General features: G+C 29.8%; 1 protein-coding gene across 1 annotated transcript in view; it reads left to right on the plus strand.

Annotated features, from left to right (window-relative positions):
- Positions 1-1071: 1071 nt before the first annotated feature.
- LOC113378303 (serine/threonine-protein kinase 4) overlaps positions 1072-18837 on the plus strand; it is a 44149-nt gene continuing 26383 nt past the window's right edge. Inside the window, exon 1 of the mRNA XM_026618836.1 lies at positions 1072-1249. Coding sequence (XP_026474621.1) covers positions 1236-1249 — 14 coding nt within the window. The 5' untranslated portion in view covers positions 1072-1235. The remainder of the gene's footprint in view (positions 1250-18837) is intronic.

Below are 18837 nucleotides of genomic sequence, written 5' to 3' on the forward strand. Positions count from 1 at the left end.
TGATTGGTTTTTGGCAAAGCCAGATCCAGCCGTTTCGGAGATACGGAGCTTCCTATGTGTGTGTGTGTGCGGATACAAATTTTCGTCGACGATTTTGGGAACACGGATGAAGCGATTTGAATAATTTAAAAAACATCCAATTCGTATTGATAAGGAGACGTGCTGATTAGTTTTTGGCGAAGGCAGGTCTAGCCGTTCCGAAGATATGGGGCAAAAAGTGCCAAAAACGGTAACCCAGTTTTTAAGCGGAACGGAGCGTCCGATTTGAATAATTCAAAAAAAATTTTACTTGTATTAACAAGATGAAGAACTGATCAACTGATTTCACGAAGGCAGCTCTAGCGGTTTCGGAGATCTTGTAAAAAAAGTAAAAAAAAATGCCATTTGGCGGTCAAAAATGATCATTAAACATATGCACATCAAATTATCAGATATTTTATAGAGATTTTAACAATAAGTATAAATTTTGTTTACATTATCCTATGGGTTCCGTACCAATGTTTATCCATTAGACGGCGATGCGGCGCTTATGCGCTTCCTTAGTTCGTCTCTATGCTGTTAAAGCAGTCCGATTGCTTTGAAAAAAAGTTCAGAATTTCTAAAATATGTCAAAATAATGGAAAACTGCAAAAAAGTAATTTTTTATCAAATTTATAGTTTCTCAAAAATCTAAGTTTTTCGAAGTAAATTTTTTTCAACAATGTTAATCTTTTTAAAAAAATAATAATTTTTGGTACGGGAAGTTCCAGCAATTTGCCTTAAGGCACGATGCCATACACCACTAGTTACAAATGATATTAGCACCCTCATAAGTTTACGTTATGCCTCCCACTCGCACGTATATCGAATTTTGCTCGTCTGACGAAGCGAACGGGCCCCTTCTTTGGCGGCTCGTATCTCGAAAAACTCTTAGGACTAGTCGCTCGTAAGTCGGGTATTAAAAATATTATTTTACCTTGGACATAAACCTCGTTTGGTCTAAGCCTTTCCTCGCTAGATATCGCCAAACGTTTCTCCGTCTGACACAAGAGCCGTGAGGATTGGTATTGTTTGTTTGATTAATATGGCAGCATTGTGTACGTATCACCCGTGATGGTGTGTTTTGTGTTTTAATTGTTACATGCTAGTTTTTTAAATAATGTGATGTATCATGTCCTATCAGTTATGAAAACTCAATTAAATATTGTTTTATTATCGTGCACGTGATCGAATTGAGATCCTTAATTCACAGCAAAATGTCTTCCAAAAGGTGAGATCAATACAATTTTGTCTTTTTGTTTAAATAGACCCATAATGAAAATATTCACAGATTATCAGTTAAGTTTGATAACAGGCTGTTGATATTGATTATGACTCTTATTTATAATGCAGTGTCTAGGAAGATAAATGTAAAAACAACCAAAAAAATATTAGTGAACTCATAACCTCACTTCTGTCGGATCATCATGAATTACTTATATTTCAGTTTGCATTTGCTGTAAACGTTGAATATAATTTGAATATTTCATTCTTTATAAACACTATTGTCGTACAATGCAAATTTTTAATGTTATAAGTTCTGAATGTTGATGTCATGCATAATTCTGAGCTAATAAACTTTTAAGTTCTAAATATGGATCAAGCACTTCATGAATTGTAAATAAATGATCCATTCAATTTGTTGATGAATTAAGCATATGTGTAGTATTTTTGTTTTGCGCGCGGTAAAGCCACGTGAAAAACGTATTGCATATATTGTATAAATAATTCCATTTATAGAAACAGTAATTCAATCATTTTGTATTGCTGTGAGAGTGTAATGCTTTATTATTTTTATATATTACATTTTTATATTTATAACTATATAATTATAACACAGTTTGTTCTTTTCCTCTGGGAACTAGTTTTGCAAAGCTTCTTGTAAGAACAGCTCTTCTTACTAATCATCTATATTAATCTATTTTGTAGATATATCAATTATATAGATATTTATATTATTTCCTTTATTTTAGATTTTTTAAAGTTGAAAACCAAATTTTTTAAACTTAATTTTTTATTTATATTATTCTGCTATATATCTAGGGGTGATATTGGATGTCACCCCCTAAAAATGAAGAAAGGAACAAGGGAATCTTTTAGTTAAGAAAAGTTAAATAACAATAGTTTTCCAGATAAACTTGAACAATAACACACATACACACAGGCATATATATATATATATATATATATATATATATATATTCTTGAATGTTGATTTTCAACCAATCGTCGAATTAAAAGAAAACAATAAATATAAAATGTTTATTCATACGTTTCGACAACGTCGTGTGTCGTCATTCAGCAATTTTTTGATGTTTTACAGTATCACACCAGGAAAAATAATAACACAAATTTAAAAAACATAGAAAATAAACAATAATAAAATAACAATTTGTTTTAAATTTAAACTAAAGATTTATGTAGTGTGAAAATTTAAAACAAAATTGTTATTTTATTCTTGTTTATTTTCTATATGTATATACATTATTATTATTATTTTGTTTCATCTGGTTTTCAAAAGCAGCCCTAACTGATGTCAAATAGAGCGGGGCTTGAAGGTCCGCGTTTATAAAGCTTCACTTCCGATATCTCAAAAACAAGTAAAATTAAGGTTTTTAACAACAATATTTGAAAGTAGGGGACAAACGATATATAACCAGTCATAGCCTTGATTTTTACGACGTTGCTATCGGTAGAAAAACGGCAATGTTTGAAAATCTATAACAAATGTATTTTCTTTTGTTGCTAGTTTTTTTGGATTGTGAGCACTGTTGTTCAGTTTACGAAACCATAATATAATTTTTAAGTATGCGTTATTTAATTGCTTCATAAGATGTACTGTTAATTTTAAGTTATTTTCAACAGTTTTTTTTATATAACCTCTATAAAGTTGTAACCATAATGCTTACAACTGGCTGGCGTAAAAAAGACCAACTGAACCTTTACCCCTGGCAAAGGGGTAAAAAATAAAAAAGTAGCTAAATTACAAAAGTAAATTAAGTTAAAAATAGCAATATTAAAAAAATAGTTATTCTAACTTTGCTCATGAATATTTCTGATGAAAATATCTCTGTGAAAAATTCACCCATGAAATTTATATTTTGCATTGGTTGAATAATGCAGCTATTTTTTTATAAAATCCCTTTAAATTAACAATAAGACATTGGGTTTGTTTACCCCCTGACCGTCTCATTTTACCCCGTCTATGGGGTTAAAAGGACTAGGTGACAAATTTTGGAAAAATAGCAATAAACACATTCTGTACAATGATGAATTACAAAAACAGTCAGATAGTTGTTCATTTGATATTGTGTTATTTGTTGTGATATAGTTGGTTTGGTGTTCACAATATAATTGATCAAAGGCAAATTGGACCTTTGTGCCTCGCCCTACCCTATATTAAATGTACAGTAGTACCTCATTTATCCGGACTTCAGTTATACGGATTTGCGATTATTCGGACTATCAACCGCGACCAATTTATATGTATGTACATTAGGGTGGTCCTTAAAAAGGACATTTTCGAATTTCTTCGCTCTCAAGGGCCACAATGCTTTCAAATGAATAAAAAATGAATCTCTAATAGTATTAGCTCTTAATATAAACATTTAGATAGAGCGCACGCCAATTGAAAGTTTCTTATATTTATTATTAACATACGTCATTAAGTAATTCTTGTGCCATCTGTATAGTATTTGTGAACTTAACCTCTAATTAAATCCTATTCATCATGAAATCAAGATTAATTTTGCAGCAAAATATTTATTTAATTGGTGATGTTGAAATTTAAATTATTATCTTGATTATATGATGAATAAATATTATAGAACAGCCCACATGGATTTAATTAGAGGTTATGTGGTTTTTAAATATTTTTATGTGTCATAATATTTGAGTTCACAAATACTATACAGATGGCGCAAGAATTTGCTTAATGACGTATGTTAATAACAAATATAAGAAACTTTCAATTGGCGTGCGCTTTATCCAAATGTTTATAGAGCTAATACTATTAGAGATTCATTTTGTATTCATTTGGAAGCATTGGCGCCCTTGGGAGCGAAGAAATTCAAAAATGTCCTTGTTAAGGACCACCCTACAATTCGAATTTTTGCATGATTAATGTTGCAGATTAGTATATGTACGTAATGTAATGTAAGAAAATATATATGTACATACATAAGAAAGTTTCAAATTCTTAATAAACATTATTTTCATTGATATCTATGTATGTAATGTTTTCTTTTTAATTAATACACAACATTATTCTTCATACATTTGATTATCCGGATTTTCGATTATTCGAATGCCTATCGATAACAATTAGTCCGGTTAATCGAGGTTCTACTGTAATTATTGTTGAAGTTAGGGATTAGTCTATTAGAAGTTAGTGATAGTTTTCAGTATATTTTTAATATGAATTCTCCAATATTATATGCTCAAAAGTTGAAATTCGATAATACATACATTCAATATACCTTTAAAATTCTTACTTACTTATTCAAAAATTATGTGCCTAATAAAAAATATATTTTATCATGTTTGTATATTTTTTAACTGCCTCGTCAAATAGACGGTCAAGTATAACAGTCTTTAAAGTTTAATGGTAATAGCACGTTGAAATTCTTATTTTGCGTCATACGAATTTGTGAAATAGGTGTTAATTAAAAATTAATGTGCTCCATTAATTAATGCACAATGAGATGATGCACATAATAATGTGTCTCCAATAATTGTGGGTCTATTTCGGTATCGGTTTCTGTCATAGTCTAAATTGTACCTCCTGCGTTGTCAGATTTAGTCCTGCACTTACATCCGGATACAGTCTTTACTATAGTATGTTAGTTCAAATTTTAAATAACATTATGTAAGTGGCATTTTGCCTTAAGGTAAGATGCATTAATTTTCATGAGAATCGATTCAACTACTTTTAAAATTGTGATAATGCAATTTTGAATTTTGATGCGACCTATTATTGCAAACTTCAATGAATTTTTATAATCAAACCAGTTTTCGTAGGCCTATAATATTTTAGTACGTTAGTTAAGCCTATGAACTTTAACATCATAAAGAGATTCATCAGAATCGTCAAAAACAAAAATTAATTACAAAGAAACATCCCAGTCTATTTTACCAATTTTACTAATCAGCAGGAATGATATCATTCAAACACTTCTAGAATTTTCAAAATTGGCTCAGGATTTTTGGCTAAAACGAAACTTGGATGAACGAAAATTTTTGTACCTTTTTGCTAATTCTAAAGAAACTGACCGATCAAATTGATTATTGATATAAAGTGTTTTATAAGATGTAGTAATGTTTGAACGCAATGCGTTTACTACATCATATGAAGTTATTGGATTATATTTGAATGCACCCACTATCGTTAACTTTTATGAATTTTTATTATTAAACCAATTTTTGTAGGCCCATAATATTTTAGGACGTTCGTTAAGACTATGAACTTTATCATCATAAAGAGATTCCAAAATTGTCAAAAAGCTAATCAGTAAGGATCCCGACTGATATCTTTCGGACAGTTATAGAATTTTGAAGATTGGTTTAGGATTTTTGGCTAAAACGTAGACGAAAATTTTTATACTTTTTTGCTAATTTTAAGGAAACGGCTCGACCGATTGCAAAGCTAAATGGAAAACTAATCGACGTCCTATTGAGTTACATCAAATGAAGTTGAATCTGTGCAGGCGTTCTTGAGAAATTGAAGGGTTAAAATTTTGACTCACATCATTTTGGCGTCAAGCAATTCAGAATGACTTAAAAGCTCGCCGAAAAACAAAATTTGGTAAAGCGTATTTCTGAAAATTTTAGAAAGGTATAAACGGTGTACTAACCCCATTTTGGTTTTAAACTTCATATTTTATTAACTGAACTTATGGTATCATTAGGAATTATATCAATTGCTGATTAATAACTTACAGCAGTATATATCCTAGTTCATATAATTGAACGAGTTTATTTTGAATTGAGGTAATAATTTAAATTATATATTTTTTTTTATATCATATAGATTAATATTGTGATCCAATAGAACATTCATTACCATATTGAAATGTGATAATGAAAAAATAAAACTGCAATCTTCATTCATTAAATGAGATTTTATCTATTAAGTAAATAATTAGATCAATTCGTCCAGCGTTTTTGAAATTGAATAAATTCAAGAAGTTCATTGTAAATTAAACTGTAAATTTAAAAACAAAAACCATCTTAAATATTCAATAAAATTTTTGCTTCTGAATTGTTTTAAATTTCTAAATTTGCAAAAATGAAGAATTAATTTAATTCCGTTGTTTTAGAATCTAATTTTTGCATCTAATGTCTCAAATGACTGATTTAGCTCGACGGTGCATGACCATTAGTTCCATCTGTCTAGAACTTCAGATTTAGATTTAGAAGTTATTATAAATTATTAATTTTCATATTTACTTTCTTATTCGGTACCGTAAAATAACATGGCGATAAATTTACGCAATATAAAAGATAAACAATTTATAAAAATGTTTAAAATTTGTAGTGTGCACTTTCTCTAATGTCACATACTTTTATAAATATGCAATATCGTCAATAACGAAACTATGTGAAGATGGAACAATGCATCAAAGGTCAGTTTTCTTTGCAAACTAGAATAGTAAAAAAATTAAATAAGTAGCCAAAGACTAAAGACAGTCAATTATAAATTTAATTTCTTTTCTTATTAATATGAGGCATTGAATTTTCGGTGTATCTATAGATAATATTCTGAATCTTTTCATAGAATTTTATTATAATTTATCTAATGGCAAAGTGAGAGTTATCAAATTTCTCGCATTAGATATAAGAGATTATCTTCATTTTAATCACTTAAACAAAGCCTTTCGTTGGAATTCGTTGCATGTTCCCAAGAGTATTGTGGTGACACTGTTATTGAAATCGCGTAGTATAATTTCAGATAAAACAAATAGAATTTTTTTTTCGACATAATATTTACAACAGTCCTATATGGACAATTAGTAAATCTTTTGGCATTAGTAAATTGCTGGAACTTCCCATACCGGAAATTATTTTTTTTTTGAAATTAATAATTTTTTTTTAAACTTCATGAAAATTAGATATAAAAAAATTTAGATTATTTTATTTTTTTAGATTATTTAGATAGCTGCGAAGAACCGAAATATCGAAGCGTATAAGCGCCGCGTTGAGAAAAGTGCACAAAATTTGTTATTATTAAAATGTCTATAAAATATCTGATAATTTGATGTACATATGGCATAATTGATTGAATTGATGTACATAATGATTGTTTTTGACCGCATTTGACATTTTTTTTACTTTTTTCGTTGGGTCTCCGAAACAGCTAGACCTGCCTATTCAAAAATTTTATAAGTTCTTCATTTCGTCAATACAAATAAAATTGTTTAAATCTTTCAAATCGGACGCTCTGTTATCTCAAAAACTGTATTAACATTTTTTTATTTTCTTCCCGTATCTTCGAAATGGTTGAACCTGCCATTGCCAAACACTAATCAGCACGTCTCCCCGTCAATACGAATCGAATGCTTTTAGAAATATTGAAACCGGTTGATCCGCGTGCACAAAATCGTCCACAAAAATTTGTATCCGAACACACACATACACATACATCCATTATTTTAAGGTATGCCAAAATGTTCAGAAACTATTGAAACGTAAATATATATAAACATTTTCATTTTCGATTTTTTGCGATTACTATAACTTACCCTACGGGAAGTTAAAAATGTCACATTAATATATTGATAGGCGATAAATAAATAGTGATAAAAAGTACAGTTGCATTTTTCTTTTATGAGGATGTTATGACGATTTCCAATCGTTTATATACAGTAATTTATAAGATGTTTAGCTAATTTAGTTTAGTTCATTTATGTGATATAAAACATTCTATTCAATTCGATATATAGTTCACAAATAAAAGAACCATTGGATTTTCCTTCTAAAATCCACTATACATCACAAACTATTTACTCAATGTCTTTCTATAGACATATTGTAATTTATATGGAATTGAATATAGTTAATTTTAAAAACATATAGATTCACAATTTTTAACAAATTATATATTCGTTCATTACTACAATTTCTGAATATTAAAACAACAGAAATTGCAGTAATATTCTTTAGCACAATTTGAATAAGCTATTGTTCTTCATTGTATGTATTGTTAATCGATTTTTAAGAAAATTTTAAATAGAAAGAGTAGTCAAAGCTATAGTTCACTAATTATCAATGGTCGACATTTTATATCATCAAATGCCAACATCGATATTTAAATGGCACGTACGACTACTTACTAAATGCACTACTTGTGTCTAATCGCAGACAATCAATAAATGACCGGGTAACGACTTCTCGGACTGGTCACCGCCGCATAGCAGCTCCATTAGAAATATTTTTGGAACAATTCTAATCATGTTGCCGGAGGAAAATAGATAAATCTGATAAATCGAAAAAAGAATCAGCTTGACTCTAATGACATTCCCATTATATATTTCATTAGTGAATTAGCTTAACAGATTTTATTTTGGTCTTTATCTTACTTCAAGATCATGATACTTTTAGTATTCCCAAAATGTATAATCAGAAAACCCAAAATCTGGCATTTCAAATATTTTTAAAATACTTTCTTTTCCCTTTCATAATACCTATACTTTCCTAGGTCTTTTACTGTCTTTCTTAGATTTCATGTTACTTTTATTTTGATTGTACACAATGTGTTTATTTATTGATATTAAATATTGACTAGAGATTTGAACTCTAGTTCTCCTCCTGAAGTTATTGTTTAATCCAGCATTTCGATAAAGTATTTAAACTCATTGACTGGAATTTTAAGAATTTTGTTTCAAGATTTTAGGTGATTTATACATTAGCAAGATGCTTTTTATGACTAAATTAAATTATCGTACAATAAGAAGTACTAACAAGCTATAACACACATATGGGTCGATTCTGCCGTAAAATAGAATTATGTTATGTTATGTTACGTAGCGTTTTTCATATAAAGTTGTACTCCCAGTACATCAAGTACTCCCTACTAAAAACAATCAGCTATTTCAGATAGAAAATCTAACCTAGAAAACGCACAAACTTCAAAAAAGAATCTTAACATAAGTGCATATTTGTAATGTGGAAATTTAGTTTCACCACGGTACTGAAGAGTAACGATCACCAAATTACTGGTTAACAATAAAAATAATAAAAAATGAAAATGAAGATTAATTAAAAAAAGAAATTAAAAAAATGACGATTAATAGGTACGTTCTAAAGATATTCTTTAGACCAAGGCTTCTTAAACTTTTTTATATGGCGACCCCCTTCAAGCTTAGGAAATTTTAAACGACCCCCTCCTCCAAATAATAAAATATATATTAACCGTTATCGCACTATTTTACAATGTAAATAAAATAAGGATTGAAGAATATGTGCCCATTCATGTTATATATAATTGGAAACGTTGACATAAAACTATATATATATATATATATATATATATATATATATATATATCTTATATATATAAAAATGGATCGCAAAATGTGTTGGTAAGCGCATAACTCAACAACGCCTGAACCAATTTGGCCAATTCTTTTTTTAAAATGTTCGTTGAAGTCCAAGGATGGTCTTACGGCGAGAAAAAATCGAATAATTGCCGGGAAACCCCTAAAAACAGCCCTTTTCTTTTTTAATCGAGTAAGAAACGAAATTTGTAGAAAAAACAGTCATGACATTTTGTGCAGTTTTTGATAATCTAATTTTTAATATATTTATATAAACATAGAAATATCTTTCTATTAATTAACGAGCTATATTGGCAGCCAAAAACATTGATGCAAATGAATTAAATTTTAAAATTCAAGAACAAATTACAGGCGAATCAGTTGATTCTGCAACTAACCAAGACGATCTACCGGAGTTTTTCAACTCGCAGGATTTGCTAGGATTGTCACCTCACAATCTTCAATTAAAGGTTGGATCGGCAATTATAATGTTGCGAAATATCGACCAACCGCGCCTTTACAACGGCACAAGGTTAGCGATAAAAAAAAACTACCAAACAACGTGATGGAAGCAACTATATTGAAAGGATAGTATAAAGCAGAAGATGTTCTCGCACCGTGCATCCCAATGATTCCGACTGATGTGCCATTTGAGATTAAACGACTACAGTTTCCAATGCGTTTATGGTATCATTAAGTGTTTGTGGTATTAATTTGGAAAACCCATGTTTCTCACATGGAAAATTGTATGTTGTCTGTTCCCGTATTGGAAAACCATCCGATTTGTTTGTCTATGCGCCAGGTAATCAAACAAAAAAACAACGTTTATCACAAAGCACTACAATAAAAATTGAACTGATTTTTTAATTATGATTTACATGATTAAAATTACTTACTTTTAAACGCTTATAGTGTTTTATTTAATTATTTTTAATTCACACCGAATTATTACCAGGGTGACGGTTCTGTTCAGGATAATTTTTTCAAAGAATAGAAAAAAGGTAGGAACAAAACACCGCCACATTACAAATTTTTTTGACAGGACGGAGTCTGTCGGGTCGGCTAGTATATATATATATATATATATATATATATATATATATATATATTTATTCAATAGAAAAAATAAACTTTTGTAACAAATTCTTTATAAGAAAACATAAAACTATATCTACATATTCAATAGAAAAAATAAAATTTTGAAACATTTTTTTTAATGAAAACCTATTATTAACATCAAACAATATCAATGTGATGAATGTGATTGTTTATTTTTACACAAATAATTAAATCTAGGCTCAATTTAAGTTAGTGCAGATCGTAATAAATTTTCAACGTATATTAAAGTTGAACGGTATTTTGATTTTATGTAAGTTAATGTAGAAGAGGCTGATTCACATACATATGTTGCACAAAATGGCAATAATTTGTTTATTGCCATTTCCGATAGTAGGGAATATTCTGATTTGATTTCAATCCAAAACTCATGCACAGACACTTGAAAAAATCTGAGTCGCACGTATTACTTGTTTTTTTTTTTTTTTTTTTTTTTTAAATTTTATTGGCCTCCGCTTTACAGCATTTTTAGCCACATACATTATTCATTTTATTCTTCATCATATTCTATACAATTCTTACATATATATTTCTTATACATTCATCATATATATACTATCTCTTCTTATATCCTAATCTTCCATCCAATTTTCATTCTTCTTCTTGTTTCTCAATATGTTCTTCTCATCTTCTAAACTTCTTTTTTCTTATTTACTTCTATTTTTTTTTCTCGTATTCTACAAATTAACAATTATTTGGAAGCGCCAGGAGTCGAACCATCGATCTCCGGCATGTGAGTCGGACATGCTACCTCTGAGCTACGTCCGCCACGTATTACTTGTTAATTCGGTAAATTCTTCTTGTGCTTTTAAGTTTAAAAAATTAATTTCTTCCATTTCAATTGAAAATGGATTGCAAATCCATTGTTGTGTATTGATATCATTGAGAAAATACCTATGCATGTAAACTTCCATATTCTTCAAATGATTAACTATAATTTTTGTTATAGGAGTATCTTTTTTTGAAATATTGTTGCTAATTATATACTCCTCAGTAAATGGAAACATTTCGAGCGATCCACTTTCTACTCTGCTTTTCCATATAAGAATTATTTTAACAGAGGCCTCAAGTTTATTTTTTAACATAAACATATTAAAGCAGACTCTCTGCATGGATAAATTCATATCATTGATTTTATCAAAAATATTAGCCAAATAGCATAGCTTGAGAAGCCATAAATTATCGTGAAAATAGTCTGCCTAATAATACTAATTTTAAAATATTGTTTATAATGATTGAAAAGTATCAGATCTTTGCGACCCCTCTTTAGTAGTCTCGCGACCCCCCTGGGGGTCGCGACCCCCACTTTAAGTAGCCCTGCTTTAGACTATAATAATTGTCTTGGTGAATTTAGTTTTACCGCTGTACTGTTTATAGTACAGCAACGATTAACAAAGCTAGAGTACATGTAGTTTGAGTTCCATAACAAACTGGTAAACGAATGATGATAGATATCACATTATTAAAGATAATCTTTAGAAAAAATAATAGTCTTTATTGAATTATTAATCCTGATTAAATAGTTGGAAGTGATATTATTAAGGCTTATTAGTTCAGAAGTATGTATATTTATTAGCCCGGTCAATTTACGCATTCATGGTTAAAATTATTCATAATGGGCTGTAACTTATTGTTAGTAAAATTGCTTAAAATACAATTATAAAAGAAAACTCAAAAGTCTTCATTGTTCCGGCGCGCGCTTGAAAAATTGCCACAAGGTCAAAAGTAAAAAAAAAAAGACTTTTTCAGCTAAATGGTCAGTTTTATCGCAAAATTACCTGAGATCAAATTGTAAAGCATAGAATCATCTACAAAAATGTATAAATACTTTTTTTCAGAGCCACCTTTTTAAAGATATATCACTTTGAAAAGTACGTTTACGTCACTCTGAGGTAGTGTGCTTAGCGCGTTTTTTACGTGGTTTTTCCAGTAGGTCTATTTCACGGGTATGTTGTGATTTAGTTTGTTTCGGAACTATTGCAAAATAATATTGTGAATTTGGGCTGGTAAAAATAAAGGCGATAATTATAAAAAATGGAGCTAAATCTATTTGTCTGAGTCATAATTTTCAAATGTTTCTACTTCCTCGTCTTCTTCTCGATCTTCGCCTGACAGTTTTTAGTACAATTTTATAAGCAGAACGCTACGTTACAAAGCCTTGCCATAACATTGCTCTATTTTACGGCAGAATCGGGGGAATTATGGCAATCATACCGTTATCAGGAGTACACTGTCATTCAAGCTATTATTTTACTCCCTACTGAACCGAATGCACATAAATATCTAACTGAAGTCACCAAGATATGTACTTTTCCAAACACATTTTTTTTACACAACGTATTTCAGGAATTTCCAATATAATAATCTCAAAAATAAAAATTTCACTTCTAGAAAACTTAATATTACAACAACAAATTAGAACTCCCAATAATTGAACTCCGAGTGATAAATCTTGAAGTGACACACTCTATGTCGTCTATGGACGGCACTCGTACATACAGGTCGTCAAGCGGATAAGTTTGGATTATATCGAAAGTTTTGTAGTATAATCCGATTTAGATAAAGGTTCAGTCGACTAATTTCCTAAAATTTCTTTCGACTCTTCGGCAAATGGTTCATTCGGTCACCTCGTGGACGAAAGAGCTTATCGCACTCTATCTAAGTGGGTTAAACGTATACGGCATTTATATTTGGGCGCGATGCAAAATGATTAACGACGATTGCGTGTGAATTTTGCTTTGGCCGTAGTTGAATTTGCATTTTTTGGACAGAAGAATGAATAAACATTTTAGAAACATGAAAATGAATTAATGTTATATCTTTATTGTTTCACTTTGCCATATAATATTCTATGCTAATATAGGGGCGAGGGAAGAATGGCGACTCTTAATATAAGTGTGTTCCTACTTGATCTCTATGAATAATGCAAGGTGGATCATAAATCTTCTATCTTTTTTAACTGAAACCGATTTAAAAAAAATCCAGAACACATACTTATATATATTACATAGAAACTTTTTATTCATCTTGAACTTATAAAAGTACACAAATAAGTATATGTATATATTTTTAAAGTTTACATCATCATTATATGACCCTTGATTATTTTGACACTGCTGTAATCTCGAGCGGAAATTCTCTTGTCAGTGACGGCAAAATTCAATTTAAACGGATTTTTAGTCCGCCCTCTGTTAAAGATTACAAAACGTATTTATCGAAATTGTATTATTAAAAATAAATCTATATATTATTAATATCATTACACATATACTCGCAAATACAGTTAAATCTCATTATCAGGATTAGTGAAGTGCTTTCATGAAAACTTATTTATTTTTTAACAGATTCAGGGATTTCAGGTTGTTTGCAGAAAAGCCAATGACACATTAATACTTTTTTTTAACAATAATTAAATAGCAATCAAAAAATTAAAACAATCTGTAAGCTATTTGAATTACAGTAATAGCACTGGAGTTACCTACATGACGTGATGGAGGATGGAGGTCACCCCAGTGGGCTACTCCATTTCAATGCATTTGATCCAAGAGATGCTTTTTCTTCAATCTTCTAATAATTGATGGTTTTAATATGGGATTAAATGCAGAGTTATTGCGGTTGATAATCTTATCGTGATGAATTTCACTTAGTTTTTCACTACTTCCTGAAAAGTGTCGATTTTCAGATCGTTGTGTATTTGGTTACTAATATACCAAAATGCAATTCGCATACATCTTAAATTTTTTTACTTTTTTCTTTGGATAAATTAAATTCGTGATCTACTGGCGCAGCCCCACAGCTGAACGCCATAAGTCCAGATCGGTTTTATTATTGCTTTATATAGTAGTATTTTGTTTTCTAATAATTATTTAGATTTACCTCCAATTAGCCAAAACAGTGATTTAATTTTTTTGCCATCTGTTTTGTTTTACTGTTTATATGAGTAATCCAATTCAATTTGCTATCTAAATTACCTTTATTGCTCCATTTTCCCCTTATTAATTTAAATGTTATAAGTTGTCTTCATTCATTTTACATTCATATTTTTCATTCATATTTGTGCACCAATAGTTAGACCAGTTTTCGATTTTACTCAAATGATGTTGCAGTTTGATGCTTGCACGTAATAGATTTTTGTTAGTAGAAATAATTACTATATCATCTGCAAAGGTTCTAATGGTTGTATTTTCGAAAACCGGAATGTCTCTTGAAATATAATAACAAGGGCCCCAGAGCGCTGGCCTGTGGAACGCCTACTTCAAAAGCATGAAAATCAGAAAAATCGGTACTAATTTTAAATACTTCTGAAATAAAATATCTGTTTCAGAAACTTAGATTTTTAATAAGCATTTTACAATGATAAAAAACTTATCAATTACTATTAATCCAAGTTAAATAGATCCTGAATGATCCTGTTATTTATAAACTTTAATTATTTATTTAAACATTAAGGTTCAGGAACTGTTTAACTGCCCGTAGGGTAAGTTTTACAGTAATCGTAAAAAATCTAAAGTGAAATTTTTTATATATCTTCACATTTCGATGGTTTCTAAACATTTTGGCATACCTTAGGAAAAGCCGTCTCGAAGATAAGGGGCAAAAATGGCAATAATGGTATTTTAGTTTTTGAGAGAACGGAGCATCCGATTTTAATAATTCAAAAAACATTTTACTTGTATTGACGAAACAACTGGTGAAATTTTTGGAAGGGCAGCGTTTCCGGCGATCCAATAAAAAAAAGCAAAAAACAATGCAATTTGGCGGTCTAGAATTACCATTAGAAATATGCACATCATATTATAAGATATGTTATAGAGATTATAATAAGTACTTTAGTGTACATTTCTATGGGTTTCGTACCAATGTTTTTGTATACATTAAATTACGACGCGGCGCTTACGTGCTTCTATATGCAGCGTGATTGCTTTAAAAAAATTCAAAATTTGCAAAAAATTGTGTAATATAAAATGAAATCAAAAATCAAAATTCAAAAAAAGGCAATTTTTTTTTCAAAAATTCAATACTTCTCAAAAATCTAATTTTTCAAAATTTTGAAAATTTTTTAATTTTTTTTTAGTTTTAGTTTTAGTTTTTGGTACGGGAAGTTCCAACAATTTGCCTTATGGCACGATGCCATGCACCACTAGTTCAGTGTTAATGATATAATTTCTGAACGAATTTTAGAATTACTAGAAATTCTTCCTGATCAATTTGATAAGCGATATATTTACCTGCTTTGGAAATGTATCGCTATTAATACAAAGCATCATTTCTGAAAAATTCCTTAATTTGCAAAGCAATTTACGAATTTCCGAAGCATCCTATGTAGCACCTTGAGCTACAGCTGAAAGCAAAGGCGAGTTCTCGGATTGGTTCGGGCGTGTAACTATGTGCGCTCACCTAATAAATAATGCATGTTCGCATATGACAAACGTTTTACCATTACTAAGTCTTATCACTGAATTAATATTGACTTCGCTGCGGCAGCCTTCTATGTTGTTCTGCTCAAATATTCATTGAACAGGGAACGGCCACAACAGCAAGCAAATGCATATATGTAATATAAATATATATTGCAAGTAGTTTCCAGCAAAATGAAAATTTCAACATATGCAGATTTTACCTCAAAACAAATTACTATATTTTCAGTCGAAATCTATTTTTGATGACCATTTGTAAGATCAGCCATTTATGTTGGATATAATTCTATGAGCTAAATTTGAATAGGTACTTTTGTACAGTACAAAAAGGTGCAGTATAAAAATATGGCTTTTCACCACTGCTCGGTCATAATTAAAATCTTCTATTCAGTATTGATTTTATAAGCTGGTTATGAAATATACAAATAACTGTAAATTAGTAGGAACGCGTAAGGTAGGAAAACTGTGAAAATACTGAAGTCTCATTGATGATATTAAGAAAATTAATTAGTTTGAGTTTTACTTAAGGCAAATCTTGAAAATTTTGATATAATGACACGGTGCTCAAAGTATAATAAAATGGAAGCTCTATGTTAATATGTCTATATAAAAGGGAATAATTTTAGGGGCAATTAATACATACCCATTTTTTGTTGGTCGCACGTTAAATCAAACTGGTTTAAAAATCCAAAAATATAAAGAATTCTAAATTTTCCACAACCTCGTGGTTAGAGATTGGTTTTGCAACCATAGGTTCTTGGTTCGAAACCCATCTCGACCAGCTTTATATCAAGCGAAGTTATCTTAGATTTTCACTTGAGATTATAGATATTAAACATGATATAAAGTGAAAATAGCATTTCGGGGCTTATATATCATAGCAGTATTAGGATGAATAATCTAATAATCTTTTCAGATAGAGTTTTGTCAACCACTAGGTTGCCTTCTAATAACAATAGGTTAATGAATCATACAACAGCTCACAAATAAATCATATCAAATCATATCAAAATTTTTTGAATGCTGTTTAACAAAAAGGAAAATCTTGACTTACATAAATTCATACTACGCACATTTACACACTTGAAGCGCAATGAACACACATGAAGGTTTGTAATCCAAATATTGAAAATGCGTTTAACGATTGAAAACTTACTCAAGTACGTGTTGTAATTTGATTATTTCCTTGTTCCAATAATGCCAAAAGTCTAATTAAAAATGTTGATACTAATAATTATATTTTTTATAAACTACATCCCACATTTGGGTAAGATGGCTTAAATCAGTGACCTTCAGTTGCCAATATATGAAACCAGCGCCATCATTTATTCCGATGTATTTTCCCTGTCTGCCCGTCGGATTTCATAACTTGTATTCCAATTTGCATGCATGTGTGCGCCTCCACCTGTTCGTAATTGAAGTCATTAGGCAGTACTCTCTATGAATACAACTCCCATACACTATGCTAGAGTTCAAGGTCTTTATCGACCGCTAGATTATTAATAATTTAACGTTATCATATCACCAGTTGATTTATCAATTCTGAACTTGGACTTGCGCGTGTCTTTTTTGTTTTTAATTAGTTTCCAATACATAAAAAAACATGCGTGCGTGGGCTGATGAAGCCAATATTGAAGTTAAGGAGGAAAACACATCAATGGGGAGGTGATAGGAAAGCACGAAAGCACATTAATATAAATTGAAGCTCGGATTTTGGACATTTGTCCCTGAAAGCCAAAAACCCATTATCTTCGATTTCAGAACCCATTTGATATATGAAATTTCAGACTTTGTAAAGCACAATGTATATTGCGTTAAACTTATAACTAATATGAACATACTGCAAGCCTTAGTTTATCATCGAGATTTTTTAGGAAAAGATTTGATTAGTGGTAACTAATCATTGTAATTGCATAGGTATATTAGAACAAGAGGTCAATCATAAAACATTTGAAAGGGTGCAATATTTCAAAAATTTGTAATCAAGTCATATTTCTAAAAAGATTAAATACAATAATATGTATTATATGTAAAATATTGTAATTTATAGGGAATAATAATGTTAATTTCTAGAAATAGTTAGTTTAAACACTATTGTTCCAAGTCAATATGTGTATCAAACTACATGCAAGAATAATATATTATGACATTTAAAGTATTTACATATTTAGACTGTCGATTAGAGATTATACTTTTTGAATCAAATAGAGCGCATAAAATTATAAACACTTTTTGATAAAAAATGTTCGTAACAGTTTTGATTTCTTTTGAAAATCTAAACGTCCAAACAGCTGATTTGTTAAGAACTGAGAAGATTCATTACGACAATTCAATAATAAAAAAAATTATATACGTTTGCTCATCCTATACTCATTTAATTTTACTAATATTGAACAGCTCTCGCACCATGTGATTTTGGCTTAATAGATTAATTATATTTGTTTTAATTACCAATGACCGAATACTAAAGCCTTTTTGTTATATATAACAAAAGTTAGAAGTAATTAATTTTATTATTTCTAGTCTCATTTGTACAAGACTATTATTATTTCTATTATAATGCAGGATCAAATACGAGGTGTGTTCAAAAAGTACCCGGAATTACTAATAATTAAATTTCGCGGGTCTGGAGTGTCTGATTGTCAAAATTTTTTTTTTATTGTGTTGGTATACATGCCCCTAAAGTATGATGAAATTTTCAGCTATATTCACTGTTTACTTTGTCTGTGGTAGTCGCTAAGGTTCGACGTGTT

This window comes from Ctenocephalides felis, unplaced genomic scaffold (assembly GCF_003426905.1).
Source record: "Ctenocephalides felis isolate EL2017-DRISC unplaced genomic scaffold, ASM342690v1 CF-g0.4_SCAFFOLD_01886, whole genome shotgun sequence".
Lineage (NCBI taxonomy): Eukaryota > Metazoa > Arthropoda > Insecta > Siphonaptera > Pulicidae > Ctenocephalides > Ctenocephalides felis.